General features: G+C 49.9%; 1 protein-coding gene across 5 annotated transcripts in view; it reads right to left on the minus strand.

Moving 5' to 3' along the window:
- Window positions 1–21,388, minus strand: part of Bin1 (bridging integrator 1) — a 58,831-nt gene that overhangs the window by 28,137 nt on the left and 9,306 nt on the right. For 4 of the 5 annotated variants that reach the window (XM_050134942.1, XM_050134938.1, XM_050134941.1 and 1 more), the window contains exon 2: window positions 1,056–1,136. In XM_050134942.1, coding sequence (XP_049990899.1) covers window positions 1,056–1,136 — 81 coding nt within the window. Of the gene's footprint in view, window positions 1–1,055; window positions 1,137–10,657; window positions 10,763–21,388 lie in introns of those variants that run through there. The other variant, XM_050134939.1, reaches the window with a different exon arrangement.

Genomic DNA, 21,388 nt, shown 5'->3' on the forward strand with positions numbered 1-21,388 from the left:
CATGCTTCAGCCCTCTCCCAGCATGCTCCAGCTCTTTCCCACCAATGCTATCACTCACACCCATATCCCAGGCCCAGGCCAATGAGACCCTTCTGGGTCCCAGTGCAGCTGCAGAGGCTTTGATGGGCACCTTTAAAGCTATCAAAAACCTCAGTTATAGACCGTGTACCATAAGGTTGGAGTCTACCATTTTGGGGCCAACTCTGCCCCGTTTCCAGCAGAGCCCTAAGCTCACCTCCCATATCCTGCCCCATCCCTGTGGCCTCAAATTCTCACGGGACCATCCTGAAGCTGCGATAGGCCAGGACTCAGTTCAGCCTCCCTCCTGCTACCTTGCCCTTTGCCCACTCCCATCATGGATGGTGTAGGTCTTCTCCATTTGGGATGCTCAAGGTACTGCCTTTAGTAGGGAAGTCCTCCCTTGTCTCTAATTATTGCCTCCAGGCTATCTACTTAATTAAGCCTGGAACGTGTCCTTGCAAGGATGCCCTCAAAGTGTGTCCAGGCTTTGGAACCAAACAAATGGCCCCTGAATCTACCTCCAAAGCTGGACGGCCTTGGGTAACTGGCCCTACTTCTCTGAGGATCACTGCTTGATACAGGAAAGGGTAACGCTGAGACAGCAGCTCTCCAGTATTGTCTGGAGATATACACAGATATCTACAAAGGACCAGCTGGAACCTGCCACACGGCTGGGCTCTCATCATGTCCGGATGAAGCCTAAGTCAAATCCAGCCTGCTTGGACCCCCACATGAAATGCCACAGATGCCCCCTCTCCTAGCAAGAAGTTCCTCTAACTCCCACTGGCCTTGACGGTCTGGCTACAGTACCCGGCCCTTTCGGCCTTCCTCTTCCCTGCTTCTCACTGTAAGTTTTCCCAGAAATCTGGCCTCTTCTCTCTCATGGTCTCAGCCAGGACCAGGGCAAGTCCCTCCACGAAGTCCTTCCCGAACTCACCAACCCACACCATTCCCCATCCTGGGCTTTCCTCCTCCACAGGTGTGGTCCTCACCATCCCCTACCTGGCAGCTGCTGCTCCACCTCCAATACTCACCAGCTGCTTATTGAAATTCTGGACGCACTGTTCAAACTGCTCATCCTTAGTCTCATCCGCCTTCCCCAGTTTCTGCAGGACCTGCCGGCACAGAGAAAAGGGAGGGTCATCAGCTTAAGAAGCACAGGGGCTGGAACAAGGACGCTCAGTCACCGAAGGATGGGGCACAGGGGCCATGAGTGTTATCTTAACAAAGCAGTGTGGGCAGGTAAGAGCCCATGGACGGTAAGAGCCCATGGACAGTAACCAGGCCAAGAGGGCTTTTTCTTCACGGATAAAGAACGGATGTCATTATTAATGGATTAGGTCAGTTACTGAGAGTGGTTTAGTTGTGTGGACTCCTCAATATTCACACATAATTGGCTCCAGGACTCTGTTCCAATACCAGATTCCATGGGTGCTCATTCCCTGTATAAAACTGTAGTATTACATAGTCGCGCACACATCCTCCCTAAACATATCAGTGTGGATAAGCACCTCTCCTAGAACTGTCTTCCAAAGGCCCATGCATTAACTTAGTCTCAAGCCTATGGTTCCACTGGGATATGGTAGAACAATTAGGCGGAGTTTAAGTGGGAGAGAGTTCAGTCATTAAGAACATGCCCCTGGAGGGCTGACCAGGACTCTGCCCCCTTCTCTTTCTTTTGCTTCCTGGTTGCTACGAGATGAGAAACTTTTCATCCATGTGTTCTCCCCATATATGACATACAGGCTCACCCTGGGCCCAAAAGCAATGAGTCAAACCCACTGAGGATTTTAACTGCTAAACCCCTAACATGTGTACCAAGCAGGCCTGTCCTCTTTTGTGCTGTTTTTTGTTTGCCTCTTTTTAATTGAAAAACAATTTTTCATATAATATATTCTGATCAGATTTCCTCTCCCCCAACTCCTCCAAGAACCTCCCATCTCCCTACCCCCCTAGTTTAACACTTTTTCTCTCCCTCAAAAACAAAAACAAACAAACAAACACACATACACACACAAATCAGGTATCTAAATATACAAGCAAAGACCAATAAGACACCCACAAATAAACAATATGGGACAAAAAAAGTATACAAGACCATAGAGTTTGCTTGCCGGTCTACTGCTGGGCATGGGGTCTATCCCAAAGTGTGGTTAACATTCCCAGTGAGACTCCACTGAAGATGGGTATCAATTGCAGACTGCTTCTTGTTAGGAGTGGCAGCCCTTGTCCACATCCCCTTCCCTGCGCTTGGCATGCTGCCGCAGTATCTAAGGGCTCCTGTGCACATCAGTCCTGCTGTGTCTGGAGGACACAGTTTTTATGGAGTCATCTCCGGTTCTCACAATCTTTTGCCTCCTCTTCCCCATAGATCCCTGATTCCCCTCCATAGATCCATGATCCCGGAGGGGAGAACTTGATGAAGATGTATGACGTAGGACGGAGAGCTTCAGCATCTCTCACTCTCTGCACACTGTTGCATTGTGAGTGTCTGTATTAGTTCCATCTCTGATGATGGCTGAACAAAGAACAGATCTATGGGTGTGACAGAATGCCATAAGTAGTCATTTTTTCACTACTTTCCTTTAGTAAAACAGTAATACTTGGTTTTATCTTAGATCCATGGTCTATCCAGTTTCAGATTCTTGGCTACCTAAGCAGTGCCAGACATGGGTTCTATCTCCCTGAGTGGAGCTAGTCTAATCAGAGAGTGGTTGGTTACTCACTCACATAACGTTTGAGCCACTAATGCACCAGCCTATCTCACAGGCAGGTCACCATAGTAGGTCGCATGGTTTATAGCTGGGTTGATGATTACCTTTCTCCATTGGTAGTGTGCCGAGTACCTTCCAGTACCATGGACACTAGGCAGTGGAGGTGAAGGCTTGTTAGGTACCACTTCGATTTCCGTGTTCAACGAGATAGCAAGTGCAGTCTTCAGCAATAGCACCTTACCATCAGTTTCTGGCCATGATGGATAATCTTTGTATGTGTTCTTAGATTCTGTTTGCAAGTATTATATTGTGAAATTTTGCATCTAAGTTCATAAGAGAAATTTGCTGGTTTTTTTTTTCTTTGTTGGGTCTTTGGTTTAGGTATCAGTATAATGGTAGCCTCAAAAAGAATTAGGCAATGTTCCTTCTGTTTCTATTTTGTGGAATAATTTGAGAAGTGGTGATGTTAATTCTTCTTGGAAGGTCTGATAGAATTCTATGCTGAGTCCACTCTTGCCCTGGGCTGTTTTTGGTTGGAGAAACTCTTAATTACAGTTTCTCTTTCACTGGGAGCTACACGTGTTTATCTGATTTTAGTTTAACTTTGGTGAGTCGTATATCAAGAAATTTATCCATTTCTTTTAGGTTTTCCAGATTTTTAAAGTGTGTCCTTTTGATTCTCTGGATTTCTTTGGTATCAGTTGTTATGCCCCATTTTGTCTCTAATTGTGTTAATTTGGATCTTCTTTCTCCATGTTTTAGTTAAAACTTGGCTAATGGTTTAGCAATTTTATTGATTTTTCTCAAAGAACCAACTCTTCATTTTATTGATTCTTTGTATTGCTTTTGCTTTCTTGTCATCCACTCCTTTTGGGAGTAAAGTCTTTTGTTGTTGTTGTTGTTCTAGATCTCTCAGGTGTACTATTAAGTTGTTAATATGGGATCTGTCCAATTTTTTCTTTTTTTTTAAATATATTTTATTGAAAAAAAAAAGATTTCCGCCTCCTCCCCGCCTCCCATTTCCCTACAATTTTTTCAATGTAGGTATTTAATGCTATGAACTTGTCTCTTGTCTATGAACAACTTGAATTTTTCTATGAACAGTCTTCACTGTGTCCTATAAATTTGGTTATTTTGTGTTTTCATTTTCATTCAATTCTAAAAAGTTTTAACATTTCCCCCTTAATTTCTGTCTTGTCTCGTGTTTCCTTTAGTAGAGAATTCTTTAGTTTCCATGAGTTTGTAAGCTTTCTGTGGTTGTTGATATCCAGCTTTAATCCATGGTGGTCAGGTAGGAATGCAGGGTGTTATTTCAATTTTCTTGTATCTGTTGAGACTTGCTTTGTGTCCAAGTATGTGGTCAGCTTTGGAGAAAGTTCCAGGAGGTGCAGAGAAGGGATTTTGTGTGTGGCATGCCTGGGTAAAATGTTCTATAAATATCTGTTAGGTTCATTTTGTTCATAGCATCTGTTGGCTCCAGTATTTCTCTGTTTAGTTTTTGTCTGGATGACCTGTCCATTGGTGAGTGGGGTACTGAAGTCATCCACTATCACTGTGTGAGGGTTGATACGTGGTTTTCGCTGCAGTGTTTTTTATGAGCTTGCATGTCCGTGTGTTTGATGTATAAATAAATGTTTAGGATTGCAATATCCTCTTGGTTGATTTTTCATTTGATGAACACTTAGTGTCCTTCCCTACCTCCTCTGATTAGTATTGGTTTGAAATCTGATTTGTCAGATATAAAAATGGCGACACCTGTTTGCTCCTTGGGTTCATTTGCTTGGAGTAACTTTTCCCATCCTTTTCACCTGAGGTGATGGTGAGGTGTCTTTCTTGGATGCAGAAGAAAGACGGATCTTGCCCTCTAATCCAATATGTTAATCTGTATCTTACTGGAGAATTTAGATGATTAATATTGCGAGTTACCAATGAACAGCATTTACTGATTTTATTTTATTGTTCTGGTGTAGGGTTTTTTTTCCTCCCTCTTTTAATGTACTGTTCTGGTATTATTTATTCCTTGGGTCTTCTTGGGTGTGGTTAGCCTCTTCAGAGTGAATTTTTCCTTCTAAAGGCATCTACAGAGCTGGATTAGTAGACAGAAGCTGTTTAAATTTGTTTTATTGTGGACTGTCTTTCTTTGTCCATAAATTATGATCAATAGCTTTGGTGGGTACAGTACTCTGGGCTAGCATCTGTGGTCTCTCAGATTGTAGAACACTGGCCCTTCTGTCTTTCAGAGTCTCCATTGAGAAGTCAGGTGTTAGTCTACTGGGCCTGCCGTTGTATGTTATTTTGTCTTTTCCGCTTGCAGCTTTTAATATTTTTTGTGTTCTGTATGTTTAAGATTTTGACTATTACGTGCTCAAAGGATTTCTCTTCTGGCCTTTTCTATTTGGTGTGCTATATGATTCTGACACCCTGATAAGCACCTGCCTTCCCTAGGTTGGAGAAATTTTCTTTTATAATATTTTTCTGTATTTGGCCTGGGTTTCTCCTTCCTCTATTTCTCTTACTCTTAGATTTGATCTTTTCATGGTGTCCCAGATTTCCTGGATGCTTTGTACCTGGATCTTTTGACATTCAACATTTTCTTTGACTGAGGTACTCATTTCTTCTACCTGGTCTTCAACGCCTGAGGTTTTGTCTTCTATCTCTTATGGTCTGTTGGTGAGGCCTGCCTCTGAGGTTTTTGTTTGACATTCTAAAATTTTCGTTTCCTGATTTGTTTCTGTTTCGATTTTCTTTAGTGAGTCTAGTTCTACTTTCATGTCTTGAACTGTTTTCATTATTTCATTCAATTCATTACTTCTTTGTGTTCTCATGATCTTCACTAAGGGATTATCCGTATCATCTTTAAGGACCTTGAATACATCCATAACTGCCATTCTGAAGTCCCTGTCTTGTGCATCAACTCGTTTGCATTTCTCACAGCCTACTCCAATAGAGTTGTTGGGTTCTGGTGCAGGCATTTGTCTTGGCTGTTCATCTTTGTGTTTCTATACTGGGGTCTAGACATAGAGACTCATGATGATCTGGGTGTTTCTAGGTGTTGATATCATAGTCTTGGCTTCGTTGCATGGCTGTTTTGTTCTTTGGCGTCTCTTGCCCTCTCTGGATCTTAGGTAAATGCGGTGGCTGTGGAGGCCCTGGTAGAAGGTGCTTCTGCAGGTCAGTGGGGTGACGGAAAGGAATGTGGACAGGCTAGGAGGAAAGGCTGAGAGGGGCTGTGTGAAAGACTTAGGAAGACAGGGTCCACACCAATAGGGTCCCAGGGAGTAGAGTGGGTGGGAGGAGGGGCTCCTGCAAGTAAGCTGCAGGAGGACAAAGAGTAAGGCTGGAGAGACAGGGACGAAAGAACCAGGGGGATTCTGGGCCTGCACCAAGAGACAGATTCTCCAGGGAATGGAGTAGGGAGGGGAGGAAGGGCTTCTGCAAATGGGGTGCTATGGGAAGGACTCTGATTAGGTCTGGACAGAACATAACAGGAAACCAGAAGGGTAGTGAAAATTGCTACCCAGTGCTCAGTGTGGCCACTGTGGGTCCCTGGCAGCACTGGGGGTGTTTCTGGGTGTTTCTGACACAAGGGAATGTAGATGGGCTAGATGAGGGGCTGAGAGGGTTTAGGAAAAGGAACTAACCAGAGGCAGAATCCCCCGTGAATGGAGGTAGGGTGGGAGGAGGGGCACCGGCAAGCAGAAAGTATTTGTTACAGAAACAGCAAACTAACTGAAATGTTTTTTCTGGCTCCTCTTTCCTTCCTTCCTTCATGTATGGTGTATGCCCTTTATGTCCTTGTTCACAGGATGTGTGCAAATGTGTGCACGTGCATGCAAGGGTCAAAAGTCATTATCAGCTGTCAGTCATTCTCACCTTATTTTTGAGACTGAACCTGAAGTTACCACTTTGACTAGACTAGACTGGCTGGCCAATGAGTTCCAAGGCTCTGCCTATCTCTGCTCCCCCAGCTCTGGTGTTACAGACATGCACTACCATATCTAGTTTTTCCATGGGTGCTGAGGATCTGAACTCAGGTCTTTAGGTTTATACAGCATCCCATGCCCCCAACTGAGCCATCGCCCTGACCCCAAAACATTTTCTTTTACATTACACTGCCTGTATCATACCAGCAGAGAGTCGATGAAAACGGTAAGACGGAGGCACTCGGGGCTCCTTACCTTCTATCCAAAGTTCTACCAACAGCCAAGAAAGGGAATCTCAGACGGGCCGTCATGACATCACGGAGGAGAAAGCTTCAGAGACAGCAGAAGACTAGATGCCCTCCCTACTGATCTCACTGAGCTGCTGGGAGCCCCATCCACTCAAAGTGGGCTGAGCAGGAAAGGGGCCAGAGTGTCCACACACTCTCAATGACACGGCTGCCTGCACCAGGCTCATGACACTGCAGGGAGGCCCAGGGTAGGCAAAGAACAGACCACAACAGACCAGAGATGGTAGGAAGGGCTGCTGGGCCTGCCCGAAGTCACTTAGAATCAGCTTCCTATCTGAGTAAACTATTAGCGGTGACATGGGCATAGGTACTGCTTCTTCCTCCATAGCCAAGCAGGCAACACTGACACACACACACACACACACACACACATGTGCGTGCATGCTCACACATGCCCATAATGATGGTCCACTCCCAACTGGAAATCTCCAAGTGGCCTGACTCTGGACCTCTGGCCTTCCCCATCAGTGCTGAGGAGATGAGGTGTAAGAGAGAGGTATGGTGTTGGGAGGCAAGAGAGGTAAACCCAAGATTAGGAGTGAAATTAGGTCAAAGGGCTGAGAGGACGCCCTGAGCAGAGGGCACCCCACTTTCTCCATAGGCCTTGCTTTCTTCAACCCCAGAGCTCTCCAGGATGAAAAGGGGAGAGAAAAGAGACAAAGGGGGGGGGGCAGTCCAGTGATCACGGAGCCCAGATGCATCTGCCTCACACCAGAACATTCTGATACACACCTCCCTTTGACGTCCCTAAGATAGGCCGCGCTGCCTGGAAAGGACACTTGGCCTACTCGGGGCCTCAGCGAGGCCCTTCCCACCCCACTGACCCCCGTGGACCTTCACTGTCCCAGGAGCCACAGTACACCCAGTCCCAATCCCTCACGTCAGCTTCTTGTCGAGCTGCACTCAAAAAAAGCACATCAACCATGGACTAAAATATCTCAACTATGAACAAATCTTTTCATTTCCCCTTTTTTTTTTTTTGGTTTTTTTTTTTTTTTTGGTTTTTCAAGACAGGGTTTCTCCATAGCTTTGGAGCCTGTCCTGGAACTAGCTCTTGTAGACCAGGCTGGCCTCGAACTCACAGAGATCCTGCCGCCTCTGCCTCCTGAGGGCTGGGATTAAAGGCGTGCACCACCGCGCCTGGCTAAATCTTTCCTTTTTAAAAACTGGCTGTCTCCTGTATTGGTTGTAGTAACAGCAGGCCGACTAGAATATTTTCTTTCTCAATTATCCCCCCGCCTATGTTATGCCCTACATCGTTGCTAAAGCCACACAAGTGACTCAGATGTGAGAGCGAGAGAGTCATGGGGGGCGGGGGCAGCTCAGGTAGAGAAGAGACAAGGGATGAGTATATTAAAGGGGAGCAGGATATCTACTGGCTCCAGGTCACTAGAGGTCACAGGATGGGAAGAGAGATAAGAAGGGTAGACCTGACCAACAACTTTGTAAACTTTCACCTCTGCAGTGGTTTAAGGGACAATGCAGCAACTAGGGTGTAGTCAAGGATCAGGGAAGCAGCCCCTTCAGGTCCCACCTCAACCAAGTACCCCACTGCAGAGATCTGAGTCAATGAGACCTTGTAGCTACTGGGTGCATCAAGTTCAGGGCCAGCACGCTATATGCAGTGGTGTATAGCTATGGATACAGGCTAACACAAAATGATGGAGCATCAAATTCTTCTTGTATTGTTTATATATATAATCCGACTGCACGGCTGTTTCGTGAGCGTAAACTCTGTAGGGACTCACAGGAGGAGGGAAGCCAAATGACCACTGCAGATTCCTATCTATACCACCCACACTGGGCACCCGTCCCATCCCGGCCACTGAGGGAGGCCTTCCTGACCAGTATTAGCGCCCAATCAGTTCCCTAACATGAATGTTGCTCAGCCACGCCATTCTGGGGCCAGGAGCAAAAGATACTCACTTTTGGTCTAACAGTGCTTTCACCAAGAGACATATGTTTTACACACACACATGCACACACACACACACACACACACACACACACACACAGAGCCCATTCATCCCTTTCATTGGCATCTCCTGTGCTGAGCTCACAGACACAGGGCAGTGGTCCTCAGTATCTACAGCAACCTGACCCAGAAGAGGAGAAACACAAGAGATTAAGGTGAGCTGTGAAGGATGAGAAGGGAGGAGTGACAACGGCCTCAGTGGCACCCAGATATCCAGAGTTCTATACCCAACAGGAGAAGTAGGAGACTAGAGCAGAGAGGAAGGTTCCAGAAGCATCAGACAGATGCATGACAGGCTGGGGAAATGGCTCAGTGGCTAAACCGTTGGCCCTGCAAGTCCTAACGACCTGACTTATAACCATGTCTGGATGCCAAACTAAGCCCAGGAACTTCCAGAAACCTTCCAGTCTCCACCTCTGCTCTAGCCATAGCATGCTAGCATTGCAGACGCGGGCTGTGCATGGTTTCCAGTGATCTGAGCTCAGGTCACCACCACACTCGGGTTAGCAAGCACTTAGCCGCTTCACCGAGGCTGCACCTCCCAGCCCTCTCTTTCCTCTCTGTATTGAGCTGTTTATCTCTACCACTACCTAGGGGTTCCTGGGTCAACTCCTTATTGTAGGACAGACACACCTGGGAATCCTGGTAGGTGTCACCAAGATTCTAATTCACACCTATAAAGAAAGGAGGCCCCAGACCTTGGTATCACCGACAGCAGCACACACTCATAAAGAACAAAGAGGAGCCTTTCAAGTGGAACAAAGGCTAAGGCTCGCACTGGCCACACCTCCGTGTGTATATGCTTGCCAGGAGGTCACTCAGCAGGCCCAGAGCCAGCAGTCCAGGAAGCTTTATCAATGCCACTCAATGTCACCTCCTATCAGAGCTTCCTTTCCTCACATCCTTAGCTCTTGGCCAGATGTGAGCAGAGCTGGAGTATCTGTCAGCGCTGCCTGCACACCTCCACAGATGGCTCCAGACCTCCTTCCGCAACCCCCAGCTGCTGAGCCCTATGCAGCGGACAAATGAGACAGTCACTTCCCCTAGGAAGGCTAAGATGAGGTGTCGGGCATAGGTCAGTGCCTGTTGGAGCCACCTGTGCCTCGCAGAAGAGAGGAAGTTCTCCCTAAGCCCCCCAACGTCCAATGCGGCCTTCCTCGTGACCTAGAGTAAGAACAGAGGTTCTGGGCTCAACCATGCCCGAGTGTGTAAGGCATTCTGCCAAACTCTCCAACACACACACACGCAAGACCCCCTACAAAAGTCCTATGGCCCCATGCCAATGCATGACCACCATCCCAGAGGGAAGGAAGACTAAGCCCCCAAGGCAGGCTTCTTTGAACTCGGGTCAGATCATTTCCTATCTCCCACACTGGGAAGCCTGGTGAGTGGAGAGGTAGAACACACACACACACACACACACACACACACACGTGCACAAAATAGGTAGGAATAAGCACGTTCCAGAACCCAGAGCCAAATCCAGAAGCCCAGGAGAAAAAATGAAGGGAAGCTAGGAAGCCCAGGCCAGGCAGAAAACCTGAAGTTCTCTGCGGTCCCATCCGCTATGGGAAGCAGACACTGGACCCCACCCACTACTCACCCGGTTTTGCCAGCACCCTAACACACAGGCACAAGAGCATGCGCTCATTCACCTCCCCTCCCAGGACCCACCACTCCAGTGCCAAGACCCTCAAAAAGCCACCAGGCCTTCACCTTCCTCATCATCTCCTCCGGGCGCATCTGAGCTGTAGCCGCGACAAGAAAGTGGCTCCGAGTGAAGCTTCACCCCGTGAGGAGGGTGTCTCCCCATCCTCCCCACTGAACTTCTTCTTCCCAGCGCAGGCTGTGGTTGGGGACCGCAGAGACAGGATGCACAGCCGAACGCCCTCGCCCTCACAAACTCACACTGGGGCTGACAGGAAGGCAGCAAAGGTCCTGTGAGAAACCAGACAGGTTTCCCCCATAGAGGCAAAAATGAGGAAGGGACCCCAGAATCAGGTCAAAGGTCTCTCCATCTGTCCAGGTATCCCTGAGTTTTAGACTGATTCCCTGATACTCTGGGGTATTTTCCTGTGGGTCCTTCCTACCTCTGCACCTTGAGCATCACACACACCTGCACATGTGTGCGTGCACACACATACACGCACGCACACACAGAAGACAGCTGGGATCAGTCAAGCTAAGAGTTTTGGTTCAGAACACAGGGGCTGCCTTCCTCTGAGTTCCTCTGCCCCTTACTCAAAAAGGCTGGTCGGAAGAGAGGGTCGAAGCCCATGTTCCACACCAGCCTTCATAGCTCTCCCAGGCTGGCCTCAAACTCAGTACACAGCCAAGAATAACTTTGAACTTCTGATCCTCGTACCTCTACCTCCCAAGCACTAGGAATACAGGTGTGTCCACTACATCCAATTTTATGGGATCAAACACGTGTGTGAGGACCCAAGGTCAGATCCACAGCAGCCACATAAAAAATGCAAGGTGTAATAGGGCAAATCTATGATTCCAGCACTGGGGAGGCAGAGACAGATGGATTCCTGGGGTTTGGGGCCAGCTGCAGAGCTGGAGTAGCAGAATCTGTGACCCCCAGGTTCAAGGAGTGAGCCTGGCTCACAAAATAAGGTGAAAGCAACTGAGGAAAATAATAATGTTGGCCTACACACACACACTCACACACACATAAACACAAATACACACACACAACTTTGGTAAACAAAGTGAGGTGCCTCAGGTTTTATCGCTGTAATAATATACCATAATCAAAAGCAACTTAGGGTGGGAAGACTTTAATTCAATTACAGTTCCATATCATGGTCTATCACTGAAAAAAAAAAGTCTGGGCAGGAACTCAAAGCAGGAAGTGAAGCAAAAGCCATGGAGGAGTGCTGCTTATGGGCTTGTTCCTCATGACTTGCTCAGCCTGCTTCCTTAAAGCATCTGGAACTACTTACTGCTCAGGGGTGGCACACAGTGAGCTGGGACCTCCCACACCAATCATCAATTTTAAAAAAATTGCCCCACAGGCTTGCCAACAGGCCAATCTGGTGGAAACATTTCCTCATTTGAGATTCCCTCTTTCCAAATGTCTACAGCTGTGTCAAGTTGACACAAAATCAGTCAGCACAAGAGGCCTGTGGACCAGCTATGTAACTACCAGCCAAGAGCTGATGAAGGAAAGGAACGCCAGGATCCATCTAATCCTGCTGAGGTAGCTTCAGGTGCCCCCCATGCAGCCCCCCCAGTTCCATGCACAGGGAAGCCTGAGGTGCACTAGTTCCCATGGCCCGGCCCACCCCTCCCCCACCCCCATCATGTGCCCTGGCCATCTCTGAAGAGCTTCCCTGCTTACCTCTGCAAGGCAGCGGGAGGCTAGCGCCAGAAACCCATGCTGTCACTTGGCGTTCACTGTGTCACAGATCTGTTCCCATCATTATTCTTTCACGCTCAAATGTCCCAAATGTGGCTAGGGGAGCCTCCTGACACAGCCCCATTTATCTTCCGGCACTTCTGTCTAGTACCGCAAAATGCTCCAGGCCCCGCCTGTCCTGCCCTGCCTCTACCCCAGAATCAGTGCTTTCTTCCCTGTGGGTTTATCACTGCTACTGGGAATCCTTGCTCCCTTGCGCCTCAAATGTCTGAGTAATGCCCTCTATGGTGGTTAGTATTGTCAACTTGATAGGATATAGAACAGCCTAGGAGATGAACCTCTGGATGTGTCTGTGAGTTTCTAGACTGGGTGGGAACACCCAGTGGGCAGCCCCATCCCACAGGCTGGGGTGCCGAACTTAAGAGAAAAGGAGCTGAGCCCCAGCACTGGTCTCTCCTTGCTTCCTGATTTTGGATGCCATGTGACCAGCTGCCTCATACTCCTGCCATAATGGACTGTGTCTCCTCAAACTGTAAGCTGAAACACACCCTTCCTTGTCAGGATTTGACCATAGCGATGACAGGAGTAACTAAAGCACCCTCCCTTCAGGCCAGGGTAGACCAGATGGCTTGGTGGAAAGAGCCTCTTACAGTACTTACCTGAGGACCAGAGCCTGATCCTCAGATCCCATGGTAGGAGAGAAGAGCCCACACACACACACATACACACAAACACACAAAATATGCATGCACGCACAATAATAATAGTAACGATAATTTTTAAGTAATAAAAAGGAAGCAAGCAACGACACCATTGGCCATGTTGCTAAGCAGAACAGACCAGATCTGTGGTCACAAGCCACTGCTGCTCAGATCTGTCAGTGTGGGAAAAGAGACAGAGCAGGGCCAGCAGCCACCCAGAGCCATCAGCACCTGCAGGCTGCTGTTAAGTGTGATGGGCTCCCATAGAGATCACATTCCTCCAACAGGGGGCCCTGCCTCAAGCATGCTCAAGGCCTAGCCAGCCTCTCCTTGGTCTATGCTGCCATTTGAGACGCCTCCAACCACAGCTTCCACACTTCTTCTTTTCTAGGACAAGCAGACTATGGCAGCCATTTTGTGAGAGAGGAAACCGAGGCACACCAAAGAGGGTGGCACAGGCCAGGACTACAGCCTCATTACCAGGTGGCCCCTGGATATGGCTCTTGTCACACACACAGGTCATTGCTCAAGGGGCAGCTTCTCGCCTTACCAAGCCCAGGTGAGCTCTGCCAATCTCCTTGGACACCGAGTCCAGATGCTGAGGCCTAAGCACTGTGTGATGACTCATATTGGCTGTATGTGGCTGTGAAGGATTGATGAAGATGTGAAGATCTACTTAGGATACAGGAAGCACCATTCCATAAGGGGGGATAGGGGTGGGGAGCGGGGTCCTGGGGTGAGCACCAGCGTTCATTTCTCTCTGCTTCTTGACTGCAGACACAATGCGGCCAGCTGTTTCACGGTATGATGCCATGCCTTTCCCACCGTGATGGATACATCACCCCTACCTCCCTGAAGCTGATTTAACCAGGTATTTAACTAATCCATGCTCCATCTCTTCAGAGTGGCCCCAGCGAAAGCAACTGAGCCTGCTACGGACAGTTCAGGCCTGCAGAACCGATCAAGGCAGAGCTGTTGCTGTGTCTTACCCCCACCACAGGAAAGAGAACAACCAAAGAGAGTGAGGCCAGGGCTGGGGGTGGCCTCTTGAGAAGGCTGCAGGCTGCTGGACCACGGCCCTACACCTGCCCCAGCTGTGGGACTAGCAAAGAGGAGCAGCCCAAATTCCCCACACAGGGGCTCAGTCTCCGAAGGCAAATCTAGGATGGAGAAGATCATGGCCAGGAACAAGCCGGGGTGCTTCCGGCAGAGTGGCACCGGTGGGCTGGCCACTAGCTCCACCTTCTACCTTCCAAAGCAACCTAAGTATCTGGGACGCTGGCCCTGGGAAGAAGCCAGAGACAGAGTTCCATCCCAGCCCTGGAAGACCAGAACGTTCCCCAGCCCTCAGACAGCCCCTCCCCCCCCAGAGCAGCACAATGCCAAGCATTCATACCCAGATATGAAATGACACAGCTGCGCGTATACTCCCTCCCTAGCAGGGACCCCTGCCGCGCTCTCCAGCTGCCTCTGGGCACGTAGGAAGATGGCATGAGGCATGAAGTCGAGGAGCCGGACCTCAAGAGACATGAGAAGAAGGACCCCAAATCAGAGTGAAGGAAAGCTGGAGGGACCGAAAGGAGTGGAAACTCACAGGGTAGAGGCCACACCTCTGTACCTGGGGTAGAAGGGCCTCCCCCAACCACAGGCTCGGGCTGGTAATCAGTGAGTACCAAGTTCTGGAATGGAACTCGGGTCCTCATGCCTGTAGAGTAAATGCTGTACCAACTGAGCCATCTTCCCAGCCATCAAAACGGATTTTGATTGACCTCCATTCTCTCATGACTTCCATGCCACACGGGGACATGCCTCAAAAGGGTGGAGCAGGGGATCCATTTGGGCAAGACTGCAGTGGTCAGACAGGAAATGGTGAGAATAATCAAATATGGTATGATAATGAGTGAGATGTGGGGGGGGTCCAGGTTTGAACAATGATACCATCCCCCAAGATGGAGTGATACATGGAGCAGTGAGGTACCCAGAGATGGCAGGAAGTGGGTACATAAGGATCGGGGTCACAGAACCCAACCTTGGAGTCATGGCTGGTTCCATTCCCGTCCCCTCTTCTTGACACTAACCTAGGTAGGATTGTTTCTACCTACATCAGCCCACCTGGTCCCCACCCTGCCCAGCCCCTCCACATGTGCCCACACATACTCTGTGACTCTCTTGAGCTCACACTTAGCCTTCCTCAGGAATAGACACCAGCTAAACCCACAGCTCACAGACCAAGCTCCCTCCAGCAGCTTGGCTGCGGTTCTTCAGGATTCCACAAGAGCCCTAGCCCATTGCCCTGGTTCCTTGATTAAAAGGTAAGGCAGGTTGGAGAAACAGCTCAGTTAGTAAAGTGGTGGTTGTCTTGCAAACATGACGACCTAAGTTCAAGCCCTAGGACCCACACAAAAAGACAGGCATGGTGGAATACTTGTAATTGTAATTGTAGGGGCTAAGACAGAGGATCCCCGTCAGCCTGGCCTGTCAGACCAATGAGAGACTCACTCTCAAAAAAGCAGGATAGAGAAGATGGGCCAGTGCTTAAGAGTTAGTTATGTAAGCAAGAGGGCTGGAGTTCAGGGTCCCAGAACCCATGTGACTGTTGGGTGGGCACTGCAGCTCCCTGTAATTCCAACCTTAGATTGCAGACATGGGGGATCCCCCAGAGCAAGTTAGCAGGTGAGATGGGTGCACCCTAGGTTTGACTGAGATCCTGCCTCAGAAGAATAAGGTGGAGAGAGACAGACAACTCTGGCCTCCATGCAAACGCCACACACAATGATAAGACAGGACAAGGTCTTCAAAAACCAGCAAAAGGGAAACTTGAAGTTGTAGCCCTCTGGGGAACAGCCTTGCAGAACCAGGAGCAGCCACTATGGGGAGCCCTTACTGGGCCTCAATAGTCTGACCCTAGGGCCAGGCCAAGTCTGACAGCCAGGCAACTCCATGAAATGTGAATGCCACAGGGTGACCCCAGGGCCTGACCTGTTGGGTGTGGCACAGTCCTCACAGGCACATGCCCCACCCCTAGCTGGATTTCTGTGCCCACCTATACAGATATATCATCAGGGCCACCCCTCCTTGGCCCAACACACATGTGGCTGGTGAGGGTGGGGTTATTCTCAGCCCAGTATGGGGGTGGATCTGCCTCTAAAGCCCCACCTCCCGCCCCCTCAGCACCTGCTGCCTGGGCTGGGAAGAACACACATGGGCCTAGTATACCAACTGGCTTAGCAGGCGTGAAGCTCTGGGTTCCACTCCCAGCACTACCAAACAAAAACAAAAGCTCAGAAGAAATCATATAATTCCATAAAAACAGCCTAATGTCTTATTCCTACCTCCTCTCTGAGCAACATCAAGAGTAAATCCTGAGGCTTGGGGAGATGGCTCGGTAGGTAAAGTGTTTGCCTTACAAACATAAAGACCTGTCCCCAAAAACTATATGGCATCGTAGTACATGCCAGTAATCCCAGTATGGGGGAGGCAGAAGAGGGAGGTCTGTGGAGCTCACTAATCAGTCAGCTTAGCTGGGTCAGAGGGCTCCAGGCCAGTGAGAAATTCTGTCTCAAAATCACAGTACCTGAGAAGTGACACCTGAGGTTGACTTTTGACCTACACATGCATACATGCACACACACGTGAAAACACACACACACGCACACACATAGGACAGAATAAACTATGGAACTCGTGTTTCACTTACAACTTCCCATAGTTCCTCCCTAGAAGGGAATAACCGCTGGCGTGGTGGTCATGTCTGTAGTCCCATCACTCAGGAGGCTCAGGTAGGAGGACCATGAGCTCGAGGCTAACCTGGGCTGCACAGCCAGACCCCTGCTGTTCCTATACTGGCAAAGAACACGGCTTAGAGAGCATGGCAGACAAAGAGGAAACTGAAGAGAGGTTGGAGAGGCCAGAGAAGCCATTGTCCTCCTACGTCCAGACACACACGTCAAGGGAAGTTTGGGAGGGAGCGGCTCTGACGGCTTGTGTGGTATTATCAAGGCCAACACAAAGCTCCACACTCTGGGCCCTAATGACCACAGCAGAAGGGAGCGAAAAGGCTCGGAGAGGTTGAGTTCCGCCTGGCTTGCTGCCCAGCATGAACAATACTCAACAGCCTTGCATGATTCCCGCCTGGCGCCCTGAGCTCCACTGGGCTCAACACGTAAGGGGACCACCAGCTCAGAGAGACAAAGTGACAAGCAAGAAAGCAGTCAGACGATGGTCACTATGCTGAAGCCTTGGGCATGTCACCCCAGTCCCTCTCCACTGGAGCAGACACGTCCATCTATGACTTCAGAACTCTAGTAGACCCGGCCAAGAGCTGGGTCCCACCATCTGTTCCTAGTGGAAGGGCTGAGAGGTGAGCCAGGGAGGGCAGCACGGAGTCCCCAGCATCTGGCCCCGGAACCCAAAGCCAAGCCTCAGGCACCCTCTAATCAGACTGCCCCACTCCCTAGCTGCCCCTGCCCATAAGACTACTGTCTAAATTCAACAACTGCCAATCCCAAGAATGGGCCCAAGCAGGGGACAGAAGAAAAAGGTGAGGCTGGGAGTGGATAGAGCAGCCCCACAGATTCCACAGGCTGGCCCTTAACCAAGAGCTTGCTTGGCTACGTGGCCTGAGGGCTGGCCCCCTGCGAAAGCTGACTTACTTCCTCCTCCCCCACTGAGTCTCAGGCCCCGCCATCTGGATCCGGAGCCTGGATTGAGCATAAAGGCCAAGCGCTCCAGCGGAGGCCACAGAGCAGTCTCTCACACACATACTGGTCGAAGGTATACCACGCACGCAGTAAAAGGCTACAACCTGACCTTCAGTGCCCTGGACTAACAAACGGTGACAGCTCAGCTCTGCCGTGGAGGCCGGTGTCCGGCTCCACAAGCATTGTTCTCAATGTCAAAGGGATAGGAAGCAGGGTCCTTCAGCTGAGAACAAGAGTCAGCCTACACTGCTGAAACTGACCCTTAAGCCTCCTGGCGGTCACTAATGACTCACAGTGTCCCCGATCTTTTCCTTCGTGGAACTGGTGGGTATACCTTAACCCAGCTGTTACCGCCATCTCGGGGATCGGGTCAGTTTTATTCATATCCAGTCCTGAACCTCTGAGGACCTTTAGGCATACGAATACCTAGGGCTTAGTCCCTCTGGCCTGCTTCTGAAGTGAACGGACGATCCAGGATTGTGGAGAAATTCCTGACACAGTGAAGGGTCCACTCACTTCCTCCAGGGTGCCAGCCTCCCAGGTCCCTCCCCACCTCCCAAACACACACCAGGGTCTCAGTAACAAAGGCAGCTCACAAAGGTGTTCATCTGGAAACAGAGGAGCTCTGGCATTTGCTCTAGGGTAGACACCTCCCCTCACCCACCCTCTCACTCCCTGGATTCAAGAGGAGGCCAGCAGAAGGTGGGCGAAGACAGGACTAAGGAGATGGCTCAGCAGGAGACTGTGTAAGGACCTGGGTTCAAATCCCTACCTCCAGCACTGGGTGGGTGGCAGGGGGAGAAACGGAAGGAATGAATGCTTGGACTTGTGACTGCTGGCCCAGCTCAAGTTCAAAGACCTTACCTCAAGGGAATAAAGCTGAGAATGGTATATAAGGGCACCCATGTCCTCCCTCTGAGCCCCATGTATACACTCCACCCCCCCCCCCGAACACACACACACACACAGTGGGCAAAACCAACCTGGGCTCAGAATGAGGTCCAGGATCAAGGGAATCCCAGGGCTTCCCTGAGCAGACAAGGGGAGGAAGAAGGAATCTGCTCCGTGCTCCTGTCTGACTCCTCCGCCTACAGCCACACACAGCACCGCGGCTCAGTTTCTAGAAACCTGACATAAACACAGAGGGAATGCAAAGGCCACAGTGGAGCAGATTAGTCCTGTCAGGAGAAGGGGGACACTGCGGGGTGGGGGAGCAGACCCCCCCCCGCACACACACCTAGAAGGAAAGCGGGCTCCGAGGGCAAGCACACCCTTGGCCAGAGGACAAACCCCCTCTCCTCTCTCAAAGTTCTCTAACCTATCCCTAAGATGCTACTACATCTTCTTCCTCCCTGTTATCCCATCCAGCTTCAACTCTCCTCTTCTCTACCGTCCCATCTAAGTCAGAGCCCCATCCACACATCATAATGTCTGAACACTCCGTCAGTCTCAAGGAGTGTGCAGCACGGAGCGAGATAGCTCATGCCGTCTTGAACTAAGAAATAGGGAAAGCACAGCAGGCTAGAAGCATGGAAATGGGGTCCACTGAAGACCTCTGGGTATCAGGCCAGTCAGTGCCCAGGGCTCAGTGGTAGGGCCCCTGCTTGCCAGAGCTCAGGCATCTTGGCAGAAGTCCCAGGAGAGGGTGAACTTAGAAAAAAGGTCCAAAGAAAGAAGCTGCAGCTGTTGGAAGGGGGCTGAACCAGTCGAGGCTGTCCTGTCACCCTATCCCCCTTCCGGCCCTGAAGGCCCAGCAAAGCTCCTTCAACCACAGACAGCCATGGAAATCTCCACCTCCTCACCAGCCAACAACTACCCCATCCTCCTCCACACAACAGAATCCAGGATCATCATCTCCCACCCTGCAGCCTCACCTACAGCCAGGCATGCCCACAGCCGGCAGAACCCAAGAGTGAAGAACAGTCTCTTCTAAGCAGTAGCTAAAGAGGGTGAGTGGGCCCCGATATTCCAGCTCACCAGATCTGCTGGTGTCACCCCATCTTCATACACCCCTGCCCCTCCCCACCCCCTCCTCAGGCCCTGAAGAAGACATAAGCGGGACCAAACATCACGAAGCCAATACAGGAAGCTTTTCACTAGCCCCACCTGGCCCAGGCCCTTAGGCCTCTCAGAAATAGTTGATTTCTACTCTGGCCAAAGTTACTGCCCCTGGAAATATATAGCGCACTTCCTCATCCCAACTGGCCTGAAATCTCCATGCCTGGAGCCAGTAAGACACCAAAACAGTGAATGTTTGGTTGAGTAAAAGTTGGAGAGACGAAATGGTTCTGACTACACCTGGGGAAGAAAACTTAAGGGCTTGACCCAGGAGGCCAGGAATACAGGTCAGTGGGTGAGGTGTTATGCCCCAAAACTCACATAGAAGAGCCAAGATATTGGTAGCACACCCTCGCAATCCCAGTTCTGGGAGGTGGAGTCTGGCAGATCTCTGGGGCTCAATAGCCAGGCAGTATGACTTACTGGGCAAGTTCCAAACCATGAGAGACCCTATCTCAAAAGACCAAGGGGAGAGAGAGCCAGGAAGATGAGTTGGTGGTTAAGGGCAATAGTCAATTGAGCCTGCGACTAACACCCTGGGATGAATACAAAAAGCGTGATGTAGTAGTGTGTATTGTAATCCCAGTACACCAAAGGGGGGGGGGGGACAGAGCATGGTCTGGAAGTGCATGAAATATGCAGGGCAGCAGCAGACACAAGAGGCCCATCCTCAACAAAGTGGAAGGTGGGAACCAACTCCCTTAAACTGTCTTCACACCTCCGCACATGCTCCCTGACACAAATCTACACTCACACATGATGGAGGAAGGTCATTGGCTAATAAAGAAACTGGCTTGGCCCATTTTATTGGTTAGAACATAGGTGGGTGGAGTAAACAGAAGAGAATGCTGGGAGAAAGAGGAAGTGAGGTCAGAAGTAATGCAGCTCCTCTCAGAGCCAGACGCCTCAGACAGAGAGGCATGCTCCGCTTTCCCGGGCAGATGCACGCAATGAAGCTCCTCCGACCCAGGATGGACATAGGCTAGAATCTTCCCGGTAAGCACACCTTGGGGTGCTTACACAGATGATTAGAAATGGGCTAAATTAATAAGTGAGAATTAGCCTAGAAGAGGCTAGATAGAAATGGGTCAAGCAGTGTTTAAATGAATACAGTTTGTGTGTTGTTATTTCGGGCATAAGCTAGCAGGCGGCTGGGGTGCTGGGGACGCAACCCCACCGCTCCTGTTTTAACACACACACACATTCGAGATTAATTCATTGACTTAAAAGTTGATTTTAAAAATGAGATGGACAGAGTGCTGAGGACCACCACACACACACACACACACACACACATATGCGCGCGCACACGCATACAAGAAGCAGGAGTCAGACCCAGTCCTGAGGCAAAGCCACAGTTATTTCCCCCACCTGGCCTCCACTTAGCTTTTCTCGGCCTCAGGTCTTATCCTCCCAATTGCATTAACTCTCCATCTCAAACAGGCCTTGAAAATTCTACTTTCACAACTGCCAGAAACATGTCCCCACAGCCGTGTCTGCCACCTTGCCCTGGACCTCATCTCAGGTCTACCTCTTCTGGGAAGCCTTCCCTGATCATCCAGGCCTGTGGGGGCACTGTGTGAGAGGCAGGCAGTTCCATGGGGACGGCAGGAATCTCCCT

Source organism: Alexandromys fortis, unplaced genomic scaffold (assembly GCF_014885135.2).
Source record: "Alexandromys fortis isolate MF-2015 unplaced genomic scaffold, M_Fortis_MF-2015_v1.1 scaffold_25, whole genome shotgun sequence".
NCBI lineage: Eukaryota > Metazoa > Chordata > Mammalia > Rodentia > Cricetidae > Alexandromys > Alexandromys fortis.